We start from the raw sequence: 21,828 nt of genomic DNA, 5'->3' as shown, positions 1-21,828 counted from the left end.
TTTACGTTAACTTTCTTGAATGTGGTCTTACTTTCCTTATGTCAGTAAAGAACTGACATTGTCTTCAGTGGAAGTTTTCCCTGAGGAAAAAGAAAGAAGCAGGATTTGGCCCTTAGCTATCCTGTTCATCTTAAAAGGAATTTATTCTTTTCCTTCATATTATTAAAAAAGCCTGAGATACAGTACACATTTTCAACATATGCAGATCAATGTGGAGACTAAATAATCAGTTCCAAAAATGTGGACAAGCTGAAATAAATTTTGTTTCTACTTTCAAAAGAGGGAAGATGAGTGATAAATTAAATTGATCTGCTTGTTTGCAAATACTGATGTTACTTGAGCTAATTTTGAGAGTTCAGGCAATGCTAAGATAGAGGAGAGAGAAATGTTTGTTGATCTGTATTCTTTGGAAAGGACATAAGGCATCTTAGCATCTTAATGTGTCTTGCATTCTGACTGTGAAGAGGTGACCAGGTTTAATATCTCAAAAAGTGCCATAGTCTGGTTTTTGGCTCTTCACACCCCCACCCCCACTTTTTCTTTTCTGAGATTAGGAAATCTTGTACTTTAAAGTGATTGTTTTCAATCTATACAGTTTGTCTGAATAAATGAGTCAGTGCTACATTTTGACTCTTCTTGACTGCCTGTGTGAAAGGAATTCTTGGCTAAGGTCCATTTCCAAAGGGAAAGAAGCCAACAAATGTTGATGAATACAGTATGGAAGCCAGTAACTATATGTATTTGGAAACAGCACTCTTGGCCACTGGTCTGTTTTCTTCCTGTTACTTTCCTTCAGTGTTGCCACAGTAGATTGCCAAAACACAGTAAATTTGTTTTAAAAAGGAATAAAATTACCTTCAAAGAATTGTTTGTGGCTTACTCTTCTTGCCTGGCCGGATGTTGTGCAATATGTTTTGCACTGACTTCCTCAGTTATTACAAATGGGTCAGTATACTCAGCCTTCGCCCCCTTAAAATCATGGGAGCTCTATCTTATCTGTTTTCATGTTAACTTCACTGGAATCTGATTTTTGTCTTTCCATGGTGGCAGCTGAAGCAGAAATCATGTAATGGAACAAGGCAGCCTAACACCAGAACTGAACAAGAGCCTGTACGTAGAAAATTTATTTAGGATGAGCATTTAAATATCTGCCATGTGTTATTATGATTAGAGTTAACACTACTGTGCATTTGGAAGAGGGGCAGTAAACCTGATGTTAAACAACAAAGTCTTTTGTTTCTACAGTACCAATTCTCACTGTGTACTGAAGTAATTGATAGTTGTATAAAGAGTCAACTATAATGTCTAAATATTTATAAAATACAATTTTTTAGTGTGGCTGATGGCTCCATATCTAGCTCTTAAACTCAGTCTTGAACTGGAAGTAAGAATGTAGCTAGCTCATCATGTACAAATAATAGTGTATTCACACACAAATTAGAGAACTTACCTTTCCAGTTTATAAATAATTTCCCCACAGTTGACAAATAAAGCAGTTAATTATTGAGGAAATTATAATTCTTTTTCTAAGTAACTTAGAGCTCTTTTGTCAGCAAGTTATTTATTTTCTATACAAGTTCGTTGTTTAACATTGCCTTATCAAATTCCTAGACAACTTAATTCTCATAAGATGCATTCATTCCTGTAAGATCTATATTTATTTATTTATTTGAACTATCCTTCATAACAGGAGTAATCTTTTTTTGGTCATTTTTTAGAGAATTTTTTTTTTTACTTTTAAATTTGCAATCTATTTTTAATAGAAAAGCAAATTGGTTTGACATGACTTCATTCTGCTACCAAAGGCAGTAGACTCAGATCACCTTGATACTTAGAGGATGCTTCTGTTTATCTCAGACCTGAACTTGGCAATAGATTTCATGTGTCTTTTCGTGCCAAGGTAGAGGGGCTTCGATTTCTGAACTAAATATTAGCTTGGGAGGAGTACTGGCAAGGAAATATCCATTTTAGAAGTTGTGAGCAATGGGTCACTCTCATATTAGTCAAGATTAATGCTGCCATTGTGGACGTGAGGGAGAATCTAAGTATGACTTCACTGTGACTGACCTACTTTTCTTAGGAGCCTCCCTGGCCTATTTGCCAGGTGTCATTTCAGAGGCATCTTTTAATTATCTTCAGATACCAGATCTACATGTTCTAATATGAAATCACTCTCAGAGAGGATCTGCTTTCCTGTTGGAAGATTAATATGTTTACCTCCAATTTGCCATTACTGGGGCATGTTTAGCCTTTCTTTGCAAGGTTAAAGAGCTCTCAGGTATTTTTTCTATACGTGTGTACCTACTACAAAGCCACCCCTCAGCCATGTATTCAGTGAAGTGAAATACAGCTCTGCTCAGATCTCTGGAAATCCCATGACCTTAAAACGTGAAATTAAATCAGTTCTAACCATTTGTCTGTGCAAAAGTAAAATCATTGCCACCAATTTACATGTTTCATATATTTTTTCCCTAGATAGTTATGTTAAGAATTATTTTTGATTTTTGCAGCAGTATCACGAGTGATTTTTCTCATTCACACTGGGAGTACTTTATAATAATACTGGGTTTTGCTCCAGAGAAGCTCACGTGCTTACGTGACATTGCAAAACTGTTTTCTGCTTTTAGTTCCTGAGATAACAGTTTTGCAACTAGCTCAACTGTATTTTCATGAGCTGCAATGCTCTAGAAATCCCTGGCTTTAGGATGCCTTTTTTCCCCCCTCACTCAGCTACATCTGTGTTCCTGGTTCTCACAAACCGTGCTTTCACTGTTTAAAACAGATTTAATTGGACTGAGAGAGTTAATAAATTAGTTGAGATTACACTGAAAGTGTAACTAGCTGACTTTACTGTTTGCTAATTCACTAATCCCTACACCACTTGAAACTGTTTGTGCTAATATTATGGAGCTTTGAGAGAGTTAAAACTGATGGTAATCTCATCCCATCTAGTTTGAGTAATCCTGGACACGCTTTTAGCAGCAATAATGTTCCATGGGAATGCTATGGCAACATCAAAATGTTGGCTGTCTAGCAGGCTTACTGCATCCTGTGCATGATCCGTGAATAAACAGAGGAATTTAGTTCCCGGAGTGTCAGTCTGGCACATTTCACAAGCACTACATTCACTTACCAAAAAAAAGTCAGCCAGTCATACAGAGAAAGTGCTATAGTGACTGAGTGATGAATCTCCTGCTGCTAACCCTTGTATTTACTAACTCTAAGAAGCTAAAAATAGATCATGCATGGCTTAATTTAGACAGGAAATATGCTCTCCCTCAATTGTTTATTACTTTTGTTCCAGATGCTTTTATGAGTTTTGTTTTGTTTTTTGTTTGGTTTTGTTGTTTTGGGAGGGGGGGTTGGTTGGGTTTTTTTTGTTTGTTTTTTGGGTTTTGTGTTTTGGTTTGTTTTTTGTTTGTTTGTTTATTTGGTTGGTTTTTTGGTTGGTTTTTTTTGGTTGTTTTTTCTGTCAGTGCATCTTCTTCCTAGACTCTGGACATATGAGCATGCTTGCTTTTACTTAGCTGTGATCTTCCTCTGAACCAAAGGTTGGAGATAAGGTCACTTGGAGTGAAGTACCACGTTTGAGCTAAAAAGCCCAAGAGAGATATTAGTCCAGGGTTCAGTGCATAGGAACATATTCCTATTGTTTCTAGTCTGCTGCAAATGAGAGCACGATGCTGTGTTTGCACTTGGTTCTGTCATGCAGTGATTTCCAGCTCCTCAAAATGAATATAAACTTTTATATTAGCCCACCTATTAGTCTTTCCCTGTGTATCTGGAAAAAAATAAATGCAAGGACATTCATAGGATTATGTGGCTTTTTTAGATGGCATCTAAAATCAACGAGATGGGAGCAGGACAGACCTTACTCCATTAACAATAAGACCTCAAGCTCTCTAGACACACGTCCCATGCTTGGGAAGACTCACTGAGAAGAGATCAAAGCATCACAGAATGGATTTGATCAGAATGGATCTTAAAAACCATCTGTTTCCAACTGCCCTGCCACGGGCAGGGATGTTTTCCACTAAACAAAGTCCCATCCAACCTGATCTTGAACACTTCCAGGGATGGGACATCCACAGTCAGTGTGGGCAACCTGTTCCAGTGCTTCAGCACCCTGACAGTGAGGTATTTCTTCCTAATGTCTAACTTAAATCTTCTCCCTCTCAGTTTAGAACCATTACTCCCCCATTCAATCACTACACTGCCCAAGCCCTTCCCCATCTTTCCTGTATGCCCCTGTAAGTACCCTAAGGCTGCTGTAAGTCTCCCCAGACACTTCCAGATGTTTTTTGTGAGACTTACAATCTTGACTGAAACTGTCCAGGGAAGTTTCTCTGCAAATTATTCTCATGGTTTACCACTATTCCCATGAAACTATTTCTATCTCCAATCCAGTTTTTTTCCTCTAGTTATTTGAGCTTGTATAAATTCAGGCTATCTTTGTGCTTTCCAATGTCTGTTTTGTTTTTTACTCCACGAATGTGAACATCATTTGTAAAGATTCTCTTTGGCAGACATAGGTAGAGTTCCCTGAACTGTACACAACTGAGGTGTGTTCAAAACTGACAGCATCTGAACCAGCTGCTATCCCACAGAGCGGGGGGAAGCTGTAGTGTTTGCTGAAAAAAGCTCCAAAAAAATAAATCAGCCCCACACTCAGAGACAGTCAAATGAAATTTAAAAAAAAAATAGCTACTAAGAAATTTTAGGGAAGTCATACACAACTAAAGGGAAGATACCCTCTTGTTCCTATGTAAGTCAGATGAATAGGCAGGGGCTACTCTTAAAAATGGCAAAGAGACAGTTTAAGGAGGATGCATTGTACGTCTCCAGAAAGAGGCAAAAGTGGGCTGGCATTAATTACGGTCTCTGCCAAACTATGAATTCTAGTTCTGAAACTAATTGAACTAGGATCAAAACCAGCAAAAGGTGATTCTTCATGCAACAGTACATGAGTGACTCTCCTTGTCAAAGAAAATGAATGAAACTGCAGATGCAACATCACAGGGGTTCAGGAGAAAAAAGGGGAGAAGTAAATCTTAGCCCACTGACAAGACAATAGGTCAACTGCATCCTCTGCCAAAGTCCTGTGTTGCCATTATGATGTTTGATCCCTTCCTCACCTTTATAGGAGAGACGAATTTAAACTGGAAACAAGTGAATTTAATATCCTGTTTGAAGAAGACCATATTTATTTACTTTTTCTTGTTGTTCTGCCCTTCAGTTAATATCTCTGGATAAAGGCTGACATATAAAACTAACTTTAAGACAGAAACAAGATCATGATCATGAATGCCAAGCTTCTGCATTAGAACAAGCTGATGAAAGTGTCTTATAGATTAATGAAGCTTAAGGAAATAAAGATACAACTTTTAAAACGGATTTAAAAGAGTAACTAATATGTACAAAGGTGGTTTAATTCAAAACCTCCCAGCACAATATGCTCAAGCATTATTTTTGTTGAACAAAACAATGAAAACTCATCTCTGCACATGTTTAAAGATTGTATTTTAATCACAGACTGAAACAGAATGATTTACAAAACTGATGGTTAGATTTAAAACCAACCACTACACCTTTCTTTGGGAATATTCCCCCCACACCCTGGATTAGGGATTCAAGTGAAGAACAGAGCTGTTCACGTTTGCCTTTGGGACTGAACAGTGATTTCCAGGATGATGACTGATGCTGCAAGAATTCACCTAAGATGCTTTTCAATGCATTTCATTTACCCAGCTGAAAGTGGCTTCTTCTAGAGAAGCCTGTTGGCTTCATCAGAAATCCCAACCATCTTGCAGCTTTCTGTCCAGAGCATTCTCTGCAGCTCCTCATCATATGCTACATCAGCCGATTTTGTCCTTTCCTCATTGTAAAGGTAGCAGCCACCAGCTCCTTCCACCTCGGGCGATACTGCTGCATAGATGGTTGTAGAGGCTCCTTCTTCTGGGGTCTGCAGAAACAAAAAAACCCAAATTCAAGTGAGGCAGGTACAGCAGAAGAATTATATTACCACTATAGGATAAATATCTTCCCTAATTTTGCTTTACACTTCTGATCCTTATGCAAACCTGAAGCCTGTAATAACAAGAAAGCCACTTATTCAATTGGCAGAGTCCGTTTCTTCAACGGTGCTATTTTCAGTTAGCTTAAAGCCAGAACAGATATATGGAAAACTCCAGTCTATTTTTTCAAGAGTTAGTCAGATGGAACATACAAAATAATTGATTTAGCTTTCACAGTTAGAGCTAACAAACCCAAAAGCAAGCACAAATATTAAAATCCTAGTTTAATTATTCATTTTGCAAGGATGAAAGGGTCTGTGCTCTGCCTTAAGAAGATGAAGGCTATGCTGTACATGCAATGTGTTCATTGTAACAACAATGTGGCATAAGCAAAGGATCATGGAAACAATGACAGCAAAATAGGATTCTGCAGTTCAGTCCAAGCAGGCAGGTAAATAAGGGAACAATATTTTAGACACAGCGGTTATCAGGGTTCTGCTCTGTCATAAAGCAAAATGATGACTGATCTTTAATGTCTGATATACTATGAGTATTAAATGAAAATTAAGAAGTGAATAGCATAAAGTGATAACTCCTTTCGTCCTGAATATATGCAAAAATTTTACATTCTGCATTCAGAAGGATAACTTAACTACCACTGAAATTATTTCCATGGCATTTTTATTCTAATTAAAGGATATATTTAAAACACAACTTTTGATATGCTTTGCCTTTATCAGTGATATAATTATGATCAATGCCTGCTAGACAATAATGTATGATTTTGCAATCCTTGAGTCATTATCTGAGGCATTAACAGTTCTGATGCTGCTCAGAGTTTTTTCTGCAGCACCTGACAGGATGTCTTTTCCTGAAGAACTCACTTGATGAATGAGACAGTAGTAAATAGGTCACCCAGTGCCTTATAAAAACTAGTAAATCTAAGTAATTGGAAGCTTTTTGTTATGTTTGGTTTTGTTTAAAAAGTGATTGTACTATGATATTCTATCTAAAATCACTTAAAAATGCTCATTTAGCTTGGTTTAGGACCTACAACTACTTCAGAAGCCTTCTTTATCCTAAGGAAAATAGTGCTATTCATACCCAGTACATAATGTAAATAAAATAAAGGGCCTGCACAACTCCTTGCTCACAGAGTGGCTAATATAATGATCAATTATGAACAGCGGTATAAAATGTCTTGATATTGTAAAGTAGCAGAACAATGATGAATATGAGCATTCATATTTTATACAACTTATTCTGGATGACAGAGAAAAACTGAAAGTTTTTTACATACTCTTGTCCTCTGCTTAAAAAAATAGTGACACAAATAAACCATTACTTCATGTGATGGTTCACTGGACTTTATGTTCCTGAGTTTAACAGCTCTCCAGCACAAACAGGCATAAATGTCAATATCATGACTCCCAAATCTTAATGACAACAGCTCAACACTAAAATGCTTTAGAAAAATTGTCTGTGGGTGGAATTTGTGTGATTATGTTCTTATGAGCAGGGCTCTCTACAGCCTCAGAGACTGGTCTGCATGGATATTGTCACAGCATCAGAAATACCACGCTGCCTCTGCTGATTCCATAGTAAGGTTCTCCCGGGATATGCAGAATTTTTCAGGATTTTTACTTTTGATGATACGTCATTTAAGTTCCCCACAGAGGAAATCTGTAGCAAGAGAGTAGTCAAACACTGGAGCTGGCTTCTTAGAGAGGTAGTTGGTGTCCCAAGCCTGTCAGTGGCATTTGAACAATGCTTTAAAAATATGCTTTATCATTTGGTCAGTCATGAACTGGTCACTGCAATTGTAGGTCCCTTTCAACAGAAACAGTCTATTTTATTCCCTTCTATTCAAAATAATATCAAATATTTTAAATAAAGGTTATGCACTTACATGCCCACACTGTGACTTATAAGCACAGTAACACTGACCATCCATTAAAGTCAGCTTGTGTAACTTTTCATATGATCTACTCTGCTCCTCCCATCCACCATATGTAACATACTGAGTTAAAAGTTCTGTGCAAAAATCCTGTTTAGCTTCTACCACCTGTTGCTAGAAGCAATTATCGAAACATACAATGAAAAAGACCAACTACATTACATTAGGGAATTAGCCATCACTTGAAGTGTTCAAGGACATGTTGGATAAAGCTCTGAGCAGCCTGATCTAGTGGAAAACATCTCTTCCCATGGCAGGGGAATGGGAACTAGATAGTCTTTAACGTGTCTTCCAACCCAAGCCATTCTAGGATTCTAGGATTCTAGATATTGTGGAAATATGATAAAGAAAACAAATTTTTCACTGCAAAAGACAGTGAGTTCCTCATGAATGACTAATGAATTGTCCTATTCCCTCTTTTGAGTGCTTAATTAATGATGAAAGTTTTAATTTTATCTTTCTTTATAATCTCTTCATTGTCTTAGCATGTTTTCTGTTTTAATGAAAGTAAAAATGAAACCCTACACCAGGAGTGCCCTGACCTTCCTGCGGGTGACCTATCTGTTTTGAGAGGTTGGAAGTAAAGCACTTGTTGTGAATCCTTCTCTGGATCTTGTCCATGACTACTATGACAGCAACTGCACATCCACACACAGTCAAGACTTTCTGGGAAAGTGCTGGGTCTACCATACATCCCAAAAACCAACTGTGACAAAGAGACAGACAAGTGCAGATATCTAGTCTGTACACCAGTGCCTGAGGACCTCTTGGGAAGGGTGACGCTGGCAACAGGCTGCAAACACTGGAGCAATTAATTTGTATCTGAACAAGGAGCAGGATTAATTGTTCCATCAGTGGCAGACTCACTCCTGGTTGCCAACTTTCCTTTGAAGAGCTTTTCCATAGCTTTCTCTTTTACATGATGGGCCATCAAAAGATGAGGAGGAGCCACAAAGCCCTTGGAAAAGAAAACAGCCACAAACAGCAGACTACTGTCAAAGCAACACATCTGACCCACCCTTTGAGGCCAGTGGCTTTCTAGGAAGGAGAGCACCTGATAAAGGACCAGAGAAATCACCAGCCAGTGGACAAATATCTTGACATATAAAACACCAGGATGTTTCTCATGATGCTCTATACAAACATACAATGAAAAAAAAACCAAACTACACTACATTAAGGAATTAGCCATCACTTGAAGTGTTCAAGGGCAGGTTGGATGAAGCTCTGAGCAACCTAGTCTAGTGGAAGATGTCTCTTTCCATGGTAGGGGAGCTGGAATTAAATGGACTTTAAAGTCTCTTCCATTAAGTATTATATCATGAGTTCCAGGTAGACAGGAAGTAATGATAAGTATAATTCAAATCACAGGGGAGGATTCTCTACACATTGTCAGTGTAAAAAAGCCTTGAAAACCAGTAAAAGAATAATATTCATATATATAGAATCAGTAACATCTTGTTCATTAATTGACTGGACTTGTCCTAAGAGAAAGGCAATGCCTATAAATTGCACAACGATTCTTCATTCTTCAGTTACCAAATTATTGGTGCTGAATTTTATTTTAAATTGGAATTTTATTTACAAACTGTTATTAATATCCAATGAACTATAACCAGTGGCTTTGTAATATGCAAGTAAAACTGATTTCTGCTCAACTTCTTAATGAAATTCTGAATCTCTATTTCCCTTTGCTTGTTATAGTATTGATCACAACTTTTACTTTCTTTTTCAATTAATTATATGTTTGTCTTCAACAGTAAATAAAGGCCTGATTGAAAGTATACATCTTTGCTTGTTAAATGTATAAGTTGTGGAGGGAGAGAAAAGATAGTATGTGACCAGCTTATTTAAGCAAAATGTTGCCTAAATATATAAAATGACATTATTTTGGCACTATCTATTCCCAAAGAAAAAGTCTTTTTCTTTTTACAGAAATTCTGATTTTTTTTCTTACGTATTCATCAATTATAACGCATCGACAAAGAATAATTTTCCCTCAGTATGAAATGGAATATTCTGTTCTAGGAAAACTAGGACAAGTGCTAAGAGGGTTTGCATTTTAGCGTTGCTTTTTAAGTACTTGCTAGTTCATGCATTTTGATTAACGCAGTTTTAAGGGACATATAATTTTGTCCACACTGTGTGCTAATTCTTGCAAAATGTGTTAGCTGACAACAGTCAGTTCCTACAGCCATGTCACTATGAAATATTACATCCTTCCCATTTGTCTAAACCTGGAGCAACAGCTTAACTCTTTAGAAATCATGTGTCTGCACAGTTACACATGATGGCTTTGTGGTGCTTTCCATGATAATCCATGTACTCATCCACTTCCACCTTCACCTGAATTCATAGCTCAGAGTCCTTGGTAGGCAGTGTGTAATGTTCATCAGAAACCACAGAAAACTGGACTGGAAGAAAAAATTATAAGCTCCTATAGTTCCTCCTCTGTAATCCCTTCATTGTCTGCAAGTACCATTTGCAGTAGCTACCAGCAAACAGTGACAACTGTTCTATGTGTCTTAAACACTGTGACAAATAACTTGAATGGACTGCATGCATATACTTCTATTTGTACTGGTTAACAGCTGGCCATACGATTGAAAGGGCAGCAGTTATACAAACCATGGTATAAGAGAACTTACGACTTTGGAATAGCTTCCCCTCATCCCACTCAATCAGAAAATTGTACTTGGTTTGTATTTCATGAATCCAGGATTCTGCCATCTCGAGAGATTATAGGAGAGAAGGTTGGGCACAGAAGACAGAGAGTAGCTGGCAGAATCACTCACTGACATCACAGCTGAGTTTTGAGAGACATGAGCAAGGGGTCAAACAGAGAGATGCTCACACAGGACTTCCTGGTAAGCTGGAAAATCACTTAATGCTGAGAAAAAGACATGTTAAAGCACCTTTATCCCTATAATTTGTGCTGCAGAATACATCAAGTATTGATGGAATAACCCACATCAGCAACATTAGGTAGACTGCTGTGGGAACTCTCATCAAAAGTGGGCTTACAACACTGGTCCTAGCCCATGTACCATTCATTAAATCATGCACTTTTCAGTTCATGTGGGAAATCTACTCATGAGCTGATAAGTTAAATGAGCTTGCAGATGTTTTATGGTTTGAGAAATTTACTCATGAGCTGATGAGTTAAATGAGCTTGCAGATGTTTTATGGTTTGGGAGATCTGCCCATGGGCTGATGAGTTAAACTATCTTACAGATGGTTTTCGGTTTGGTTTTCTTTTTCAGGTGTTCATGGTGTTCGCTCTATGGCTTCGTTTTTTTTTAAACGAGTGATTCCATCAGGCCATTCCTGGAGTGGATAACAAATTCCCTGGGTCCAGCTAGGAAAACACAGAAAGCACTGAACTGGCCATCTTCTGGGCTTCAGTACTCAGGCACTTTTGCCTGTGTTCCTTCACCTTTCTCAATGATAATTATTCTGGTAATATTTTTAAAATGTTGGTATATTACTTACTTGCTTCTGTTCTGAAAAAAATCTGTATATGCAAAGTTTTCTTCTTTTTCTGTCTTTCTTCAGGAAAGGCAATTATGATCTGTGATATCTGAGCAGTACTATGCATATATACTGTAGGGATTAGCAATAACAATTAGCAATAGTAATTACTGTTACTTGGTACAGCAGTCTTTCATCTATTTGGTGGCAGCTAGTGGAGGAGTGACACCCAGTCACCCTCAATGCACTGCTTAACTCTCAAGAACAAAGGCAAACACAGAACACGCAACAGTTTGAAAAATTTCACAAACAGAGTAGCTGGGATTGTGTTCCCATGAATATTAAAGGAAACAAGCTTGTGAGAAGCAAATTACCTTTGTTCTAGGGTGCACTGATTACTATGGTCTGTGAACCACTGAATTGTTTCAAAGCCAGGTGTTTTGGGAAGACACCAGGTTACTTTCTGCAAGAGTCCAAGGTGAAACAACAACAGCTGCTGTAGAGACACTGCCTCCACGTGAAGACAGGGGCTGTGTGTGTTCAGTGTGCATTGTGTAACTTGCACTGTCTAGACCTCCTAACGTGATTGTTGCTTTGAAAATGCCAGACAAAAGTAATCCATTGAAATACTGAGTATGAAAACAAAGGCTAGAAAGGAAACCATGACGCAGGTGTGTGGACGTGTTCAGCCACCTTTGATCAATAAGGCTGCAGCAGCTGACTTTATGTCCTGGTGAAACCAGTGGCCAGGACCAACTGCTGGGTCCCTAGGAAGACAAAGCTGACAGAGAAGTGTGGCAGCACAGCTTTTCAGCAATCTCTGCCTTCACTCAAAAGCCCTGGTTTCTATCTGCATTCTCTCTTTCCTTCTATTCTTTCATATGTAACTTGCTATTATGCTATTTCTATCCAATTTCTGCCTTGATAATAGACTAGAAAGAGATATTTTATTGAATATAATTCTCCCTAGATACCCAGTCAGCACTACCAAATTAATTTCTCTTCAATCCCCAACTTGTGACAATGAGAATTCTTTAGTAAATTCACTCCATAATAAAATTCTTCAGATTTTCTCTTTGAAAGAGATAGCAGAAATGGCTCAGTTAAAGTGTGAAGCCTTTCTCCTGACAATGTTGTGGCCACAGAGAAATAATTTCTTAATCAAATATATAAATATATAATAAAAGATGAAACTTCAATGAATTAAAGCAATTTTCATACTAAAATTGCATCAAAATTTGGAAGGAAAGGAGCTTTTATAATCTGAATAATTTATTACTATTCAGAGAAAAAGTTTTCCCTGAGCATAAGATACTGAAAGAACAGAAGCAGAGATAGCTGGCAAACAGAGACAGAAAGTATCAAATCCTGAATCTCCTTTCCTTTTGAAAGCAAATTTTCTGGAAAGACCTTAAAAAAATTCAGGTAAACAGAGAAACTGGGAAGTCCCATCTAATCTTCACATCAGCCCTGCATAGGTGGCTGGGATGCCTGTAGATAGGGCAGACTACAGAAGAAAGGAGCTGTCCTCAAAAGACAGTCAGGGTCAGCCTGTTGCTCATGGAGCCCAAGAAGCAGGCACGTGCTCAGGTATGAACACCTCCTTTCCTAAGAACCTTTTGATGGAGTTGGTGGTGGAAGGTTTTAGTTGGTTTTGTGTCAGAGATATGCCTTCTGAGAAATCTGCTTTGCTGAAAAATGGCCAAGTAGCTCTAGTCTGAAGCCATGGGATGAGTCTTGTTGCAGATTCAAATTATGAGCAAAATTTTACTGAGGAAGGCAGCTGCCATGACCCTGAACCATCTTCTAAAGCAGCTACTTCAGGCTAAGCAGGTGTGCTGCCTTTGGCTGGGGTAGAGTTAATTTTCTTCACAGTGGCTGGTGTAGGGCTGTGTTTTAGATTTGTTCTGAACACAGGGTTGATAATATGGAGATATTTCTGTTATTGCTGAGCAGGGCTTACACAGAGCCAAGGCCTTTTCTGCTTTTTACTGCACACTGGCAAGGAACTTGGGGGTGTGTGGGAGGTTGGAAGGAGACACAGGTGGGACAGGGGATCCCAAATGACCAAAGGGGTATTCCAAACAATATGACATCATGTTCAAGATAGAAAGTAGGGGGAAAAGATGGGGAGATATTTGGAGTGATAGCATTTGTCTTCCCAAGTCACCATCACATGGGGCCCTGCTCTCCTGGAGATGGCTGACTACCCATGAGAAACAGAGAATCAATTCCTTGTTTTCCTTTGCCTGTGTGCACAGTTTTTGCTTTTCCTATTAAATTGTCTTTATCTCAACCCATGAGTTTTATACCTCTTACCCCTTCTAACTCTCCCACAGGTTAGGAGTGAGCAAGCTGATGCATGGGGCTTGGTTGCTGGCTGATGTCAAACCACAACAACAGGACATCATGAGTCATGTCAAATAACATGAGATACTTGTGTTCTCAGGCAGATGAATGAAGCTCCTGTTGGCTGGCCAGCTTTCTGGGCTAAACTGAAGAAAACTCCACTGATATCAAGGAGCAGCTCCAACAGTGAGGTCACTTGTGGGTATTATAAATAATAGATATAATAATAAAATTATATTTGTCTCTTAATTTCAAACTGAATGTCTCTCAAGTTAGAATTGCAATATAATGTTGGTGATGTGAACAGGACTGTTTCTGGATTCACACTTTGCATTTTCTAAGATATTGACTAGAGCACTAAAAGAATAATGTTCACTTTTAAGCAATTTTGAAATAGAAACAAGAACCCAACTTTACATGATTGAATTTGAGCAGGGACTTGAAACTTTGGGTCAAAGTCATTAATCATGTCTGAGTCCTTTATTCATTTTGTCAAGTGCATTGAGGAATATTACTTTGCCTGGAGGCTGATCCCTCAGTTTGCTCTGCAGCAGACAGCAATGTCTTCAAAGTCAGAACTGAGATATCACTGCAGCCACTGAAATCACATTACACTTGTTACCTCGCTCAGCTCGGTAACTGTATGCAAAATTTGGCAGATAGGAACCTGCTGCCCCAGACATTGCATAAACATCCAACCAGAGACACTCACTTGCTGGAACATCCAATCTCTAGGAAATAAGACAGGCAATAACAGGCAGAGAGAGCTGAGAAAGTACAGGTGCTTCACAAAATACTGAAGCTTCTGTGAGCATAACACTCTGCCTGGTCAACGAGCTCTCTGGAAACCAGGTGATGCCCTCCAGCTACCTGTTGCTGAGGATGCATGAGTTAAATCACTGAGAATTGTCCTGGATATCCTCACATCACCTGGAATTTTCTGCAACATTTCTATTCAGAGACCCACAAGAGATTTATTGAAGCAAATGTGCAGGTTAGAAGAGATGAGGAAAGAATGAGTCTCCGAAATCCTAATCCTGATGCCTCACGCACTAGGCTGTAACTCCTGCGTCTGTAAAGGAAAGCACACCATTTATTTGTTTACTTCCAGCTTAAATTTTAAATGCATTATCTTACACAAGTACATAGGTCCGCCTTAGTTTCTTGAATTCTTTCAAAGATAGATTTTGGCAGTCAAAACAACACAGCGAAGCACACAGAAGTACTTGCGTTTGAAGTGGTAGCTGCATTTTTAGCAGCCCCAGAGAATGGGGGACACAGCAAGGCTCAAGGTGCTGTTGACAATGCTCCTGAGTACATATAGCTCTGAACAATTTATTACCTGACTGCTCATGCAGAGTAAAGTATCTGTGCTGGCTTTTGGTGAAAACATAAGACATTAGGAATAATATATATGGCAACTTCTGACTTATAGCCCCCTACCATCATCTCTACTTTTTTACTGTTTAATATTTGATGAGTCATGCATCTTGTTTTCTCTTGTTAGAAAATAGAAACTGACACATCTCCCACTTCACAACTTTCTTATAATAACTGTTTTTTATTTTTTAATTACTAAAAGAACTCAGGATGGGCATGGAACTCCTAAATATTTAAAAGAAAACCACAATATAGAAAGCCTTTATGAACTATGAGATCAAAAAGCAAAAAAGACTGTACAGAACACAGACAAAATGAAATAACCCAAAATTACCTAAGTCAGCAGCTACTTCACAGCTTCTTTTGTTATAAATTGCTACAACCCCCATTTTGCACCCCAAACAACAGCAGGACTATTTCCAGCTGTGTGCTCAGCCAGGTGGAGGAGGGCTGTGAGAGAGCAGCTGCCAGCCTCAGTTTCCTACCTTTCCCACTGGAAGCACATCCTGAAAGCAGACTATGAAGGTATGAAGGTGCAAATCCTTTGCTGGGTCAGCAGGAAAGGTCAGCAGAGAACACTTTTCCCCCAGGACTCAGGCAGGCCATATGCCTGCACTGCCAAAGATGAGAACCAGAACTAGCAAGGTGCACAAACTATCTCAAAAAGACTACAGGGTGCTACATCTATGCATTAAGAGCATGCAAGATGGAAATATGTCTGGGAAGATGGGAGAGATGAAAACAAAAGTACACTTTAGCCCAAATTTCTTAGCTCTACATTGCAGCGGCAATTACAGCTGGGCTGTAATATGTCCTGCTGATGGGTCTGCTCCGCACAAAGCTCCTGCATGGAGCACTCACAGTGCTTATCCTCACCCTGGGTCTCAGCCATTGTCTCCTTGTCCCTGAGCTGCCAGGAAGAAAGGAGTTTAAAGCAGGTCACCAAATACCACTGTTGCAGTTCAATTGCCAGCTGGCAATTAAGCTGCTTACTCCCCTCCCATCCCCCAGTGGGATGGGGAAGAGAGTCAGAAAAAGATAAAATCCATGACTGCTCACTACCAACTGGCTGACGCCTCCTGAGCAGCACCCAATGGCTCCTGGCCAGTGGTCCCCAGTTTATACACTGAGCATGGTGTTCTATGATACAGGACATCTCTTAGGCCAGTTTGGGTCAGCTCTCCTGGCCATGCTACCTCACGGCTTCTTGTGCATCTTCTCACTGGCAGAGCACAGCAAACTGAAAAGTCCTTGGCTTAGCATAAGCACCACTTAATGATAGCTACAACATCACTGTGTTATCAACGTTATTCTCATACTGAATTCAAAACTCTACCAGTCGCTAAGAAGAAAATTAATTCTATCTCAGTCCAAACCAGAACAACCATTTAGTACTGTCCGTGTCCCAGCTGCTCTGAGTTTCTGGGTTTTATAGGGTTATTCTTATTAAATTTTAGTTTCATAATATTCCCCAGACTAACAGGAGAAAGTCAAAACTGGAAGACAGATAAAAGTGGTGGGGAGGGAAGAAATCTTTTTTCTGGAAATTTGTTTCACATAATTCCAGTTGCTGGCAATTTCATAGTTTAATCTTGAATGATAAACCAAAAAGATATAAACAAGAGGGTTAATTTACATCTGTCCCTAGTAACATACCATAAAGATGGAAAACAAGAAGACCAGACTTATTTTCTATAGTTATTTTAGTGGAAGACTAGAATTAGGTGAGAGTGGCTCAGATTTTCTAATCATATCTTTTTAAGAGATAGTTAGTTCAAATAAGTAATTATAGATTTTTACATCCTCGATTTTGCATTGAATAAGTTCAGGCCTTTTCTGTTTAAGTAATAAAACCCCTGAAAAATTACAGTTCTCTTCATTTTAATCAAACTCTATTTTATCAGGAAGCAGCTTGTAAAAATAAATTTAAAAAAAGAAAAGTCATCATGTAAACAGAACTACCATTTCCCATTTTCTATCACAATGCTATCAGATTGCTAAAGTCATGCAATAATGGATACATTCTGAAACTATACCATTATGGAGCTGTCTATACAGCTTATCCTTTGTTACCCAAGAGAAGTTCTAAGTTTAAAGGCAAAGGCTACATTCAGTTGCAAATTGACATATCTGAATGCTTATTAACCACCAGAATCAACTTGTTTTTAACAAAATAACTAAAAATGCAAATGTAAAGGATGACTGAATCTGATTATTCAAATCAAGCTTTTTGTTTGTAGACTGAAAATGAAGTTAAGCTCTGTAACTTAAATCCTTTTGTTTAAATCAATCAACCTCAGGGCTATTCACTATCTGCAAAGGAATCTATTGAAAGCTTAAATTCAGAGGAGACCCAAAGAACATGTATAACTTTAGACAGGCAAAGAGTGCCATTGATTTCAATGAGATTAGTCTCTAAAACTATGACAGAGAAGATCTGAGGCATCATATCTCTAACTGCAGAGCTTAGTCGACAGAGAGAAAACACACAGACCCTCAGCCATACAAATAATTCCCAAGGTTTGAAATGGAAGTAAAAAACTTTCATCTTGAAAACAATTATTCAAGACTTTAAGCTCATCACATTTAACCAGCTAAATTGTCTGAAAGAAGGGCAAGGTGGTACTTATAATGCAGAGAAAGGTATAAGCCTATGGAGAGGTGATATAGCTATTCATTTGCAGGGGGTCTAAAGGAAAAACAAGCATCAGTTCTTGTCAGTGGAACACATAAAGGAAAGTGTGAAATGGCATGTACATAAAATTGTTAACTACTGTTAAATAGAAAAAACAGATCTACTATCCACTGGAGCTGTCAAATTTAATACCTAGGCTTATTTCTAAGGGTTTTTTGTAAACTTTCATTAAGGGAGATGGACTTTTAAAAAATCGTGTGTCCATTGCAAAATGTAGAATTGGATTTGGTGACAGATGTGGTCCTTGCCACGTTCTTGTTTCCTTTTCTGGATGACAGAATCACAACAGAGGTGTCACATTGCTCTACAGGTGATACAGCATACCCCATTCCTGTGTGAATGACCACACTGTCCCAGCTTTTGTTGAAGGAAGAATTAGTTCAAATTCCAAAAATGAGATCCATAGTGAATGATCAAATCGTATTAACTGAAACAGGACAATGAAAAACTGGAAAGGAGAAAAACCATTTAATCCCTTTTCCACCAAACATCTTTCCCCAGTCATCTATTAAAAAAAAAAAAAAAAAAAAAAAAAAAAGAGGGGTTGTGAGGCATGAATGTTAAACATTTCAACAATCTTCCTGAAAGTTTTCTTATTCCTTTTATTTCATCTTCAGGTAACTGCTGTTTCTGCAGTTTCTGACTGGGGCTTTGATACTGGGTTAATTCAGGGCTGAGGTAGCCATGGCCCAGAGGCCTGCTCTTGGAGAACTATTGATAGACAAAATAAAACAGTGAGAATTAACCTTTTCATTAAGCTCCCCAGGAGAGTTTCTGTTGCACTGGAATTCATAGGGCTTTTTGACATAAAGGTTAGACCAGTTGTTTAGAATGGGAAACAAATACTGTGATGTTTTGTGGTTTGATGAGTACATTTTACTGATTCATCTGGTGTTGAAATAATTCACTTTCTTTAGAAAGCTCAGCATTGAACTACACTCTTTGGTAGTTTCATTTTGCTACACATCCTTTGGCCCTGATAGTTCAATCAATGAGTCCCCCTTACCCCCTCTCATTCATTCACTTGAGGTGATACACTGAAAGCAGCAAAGCTCCAGATGATTAAACTTCTGCTTCCCAGGAAAAAACCCAGCTGAATTAATGCAGAAGTGTGCTAAGGTTCAAGCAACTGCTTTTAACTCATGAAAGCACAGGCTGAGGTCTGAGCAGAGCTCGAACAGCAGTGCTGGGTGCTCCCCCAGCCCTCCCCTCTGCCTCTCCTGCCCGCACAGCCGCTTGCTTAAAATTCTGCTCTTCACCTGCAAGTCTGCACAGCTCCGCAGCCGCCTATTGTTATTTAACATGTACTTCACAGTGGAATTGAATTGTTCCAATCAAGATTAGTTTCTGTTTCTCTGTGTGGTATGCAAAGCATGTCTGCAGACAAAACTTTCATCCATTTCTCTCACCTGCCTTTTCATTGTACCCCACAACAATCTCACCGACAGTTCCAATGCTTTTTCATTCCCTTTTCTTCATGAATTCCTAAATGCCTCTTGCCAGGCCCTCTCTGAGTGTGGCTGCTACATCAGCGTGCCACTTGCCCCACTGGCTCAGATCCCTTTCTGCAACACATACACCGTGTGGAGGAGGAAGGGGCTCAGGGTGGGAGGGTTTCCCAGTGCAGCACCAACAATAACCCTCCTCAGATCACCCATCCGTGTCACCAAGCCCCTTCAGAAAGCAAAAAGGGGTAAAAAGCAGACTTCAAAGCATGAGCTCTTGGGGTAGATGGTATTTACAATCTGTGGTGCAAACAAAGGAGCGAGCCCAAGCCTTATCATAGTAGAAAGAGGAGAGGAAGATACAGGGTGAAACCTTGTCAATGCATTGACCCAGCCAAATCTCATTATTCAGGAGAAATGGTGGGTCCGCAAGCAGTGCCAAACGCCTGGGGCAGGTCAGACAGCAAGGCTCCTCTTTGAAGCAGAGTGGTGTGACAGGATGTTTCACTGCTGGACACGTGGGGCTGCAGTAAAGGACTGCAAGCCAGGCTGGTCCCTGGCCACCAGCACCAGCCACGATCCCGACTGCTGCTCGGCTCTTGCCAGGGCATGGGACACTCCTGCAGCCAGAGGAACAAGCTGCCAAGCCCCCTTTACTCTGCCAGTCTGCTGAGCTGATGTGGCTATAAGGCTGCCACAGTCAAACGGATTCCAAGCACGTGGAAATGGTTGGGTTTTATCAATTGCATAAACTCCTGAGTGTCAAAAACATAACTGACCTTTGCTTTTAAATCTATGTTCAATAAAAGATGATTCCAACTGATTGTGAACTTTGCAAAGCCTGTGACATGGTTCAGGGAAAAAATGTATTTAATTTCCCTAATAGCTGCTGACAGTCTGTGAAACAAATAGTTTTAATTATTTTCTCCTTGGTGAATTTCAGCTCTCATCATTTAATCAAAAAGTAGCACATTACCAACAATTGAGATTAAATGGAGAGACGTACAGTAGGGAAAAAAGGAAATTGTATTAGCACTAAAGAGTGACAAATATGTCCTTCTTATTGTACTCTTGTCCTGATACAGCAGAACATTTACAATGCCCTGATTAAAAAAACTCATAAAAACCCAAATGAGTCTTTTAGATATTTCCCACTTATCCGGAGATTTATAGATACTGAAAATGTGGATGAAGTCTCTGCAATTAAAGAAAAAAAAAATTAAAAAATTAAAAAAAAAAAATAAAAATTAAAAAAATTAATGACTCCTTTCACTTCTTGATGAACAATGTACAGATCTTACACATTGGTGTAAAATAGGTGTTACTCATTTTTTACTGGCACTACTGATGCATGAAAATAACTACAGAGCTAATCAATAGGTAATGACGGTCTTTCAGGAGTAATGCTCTGTTCAGAGGAAAAAAAATGACTGCAATTCACAAACAATTATTGACACCATGAAGCACATGAATCAATGCCCACTAGAGATCTGCACGTTATTTAAAATTTCTTCAGCAGTATTTGTCTTTGCTCCTTAGTCCCAGTGTAATTTTTCCTGCCTGTTATACTGTGAATATATTAAATGTTAATGTGAATATATTGATGAAAACTAGAAAAAAATGTAAAAGCTAGACTTCTGATGGGTAAGTCCAGCTACTAGCAGTGGCATGACGATTACTGGAGCACTGTAGCCATGGGATTCAATGCGAAGCTCTTTCTTGCATAAGACATTTTATGTCACAGAATGATCAAGATCTCACCTCTTAAAGTTCCAGTATAACTCTGTTGGGATTCAATTTTTTTAAGTCTTCCCCATTGCTTTTTCTGCCTGCAATGGTTTACTGCTGAGAGCAACTAGAAGGACATGAAGTGGCCAGAGCTGGAGGTGGTGTGCCTCAGGGCTTACTGAAGTGTACCAAGGAGACAGATTTATCACGACTCCTACAGGGAGCCAATGAATTCCAATTGGCCTAATTCTCTAAATATAGCTGTTTGCCTTGTTTTTATTGTTATCTCTGTGTAGAGCAAGGGAAAATTGTGAAACAGTCTAAGGTACAAATCTGAATTCTCATTTGTTAACACTGGGGAGAGAACAACACATCTGTTCTTCACCTGCATCAACAAATATCCGAGATGTACAGGGCAGTGAAGGACATAATTGCCACTGGGTCTCACATTTTTCTTTTTTTTCACATGTGGCTTGAGACATGTGGCTACAGCCTGATATGATACTCCTTTACTTGAGGTTTTAGCTGCAAATCAATTCTGCTTAGCCTAGAAAAAACATCTGGTCTTTGCTTAGAAAATGAATTGAAACAACATCATGCCTGCCATCAGAGCACAGCTACTTGAACATCTGACAACAGTTACCAGCAGCACCTGATAGGAGGGACAGATTTTCGAAAGAATAAATGCCCAGCTGTGATGAGAAACATATTTGGGTGTCTTGCTACAGTTCTGCATAAGAAAACAGCAATCATTTTTAATTACTAACATAATAAAATGAGGAAAAGCAG

General features: G+C 38.9%; 1 protein-coding gene across 3 annotated transcripts in view; it reads right to left on the bottom strand.

The window, feature by feature from the left end:
* Positions 1–5,503: 5,503 nt before the first annotated feature.
* Positions 5,504–21,828, bottom strand: part of DHRSX (dehydrogenase/reductase X-linked) — a 200,460-nt gene continuing 184,135 nt past the window's right edge. For 2 of the 3 annotated variants that reach the window (XM_088159907.1, XM_014892100.2), the window contains one exon: positions 5,504–5,962. In XM_088159907.1, the coding sequence (XP_088016033.1) occupies positions 5,765–5,962 (198 nt within the window). In that variant the 3' untranslated portion in view covers positions 5,504–5,764. Of the gene's footprint in view, positions 5,963–15,656; positions 15,787–21,828 lie in introns of all 3 variants that reach the window. The other variant, XR_015801604.1, reaches the window with a different exon arrangement.

The sequence above is a fragment of the Sturnus vulgaris genome, chromosome 2 (genome assembly GCF_052056855.1).
Source record: "Sturnus vulgaris isolate bStuVul1 chromosome 2, bStuVul1.hap1, whole genome shotgun sequence".
Classification (NCBI taxonomy): domain Eukaryota; kingdom Metazoa; phylum Chordata; class Aves; order Passeriformes; family Sturnidae; genus Sturnus; species Sturnus vulgaris.
This window is presented reverse-complemented; position numbering and strand designations above follow the sequence as displayed.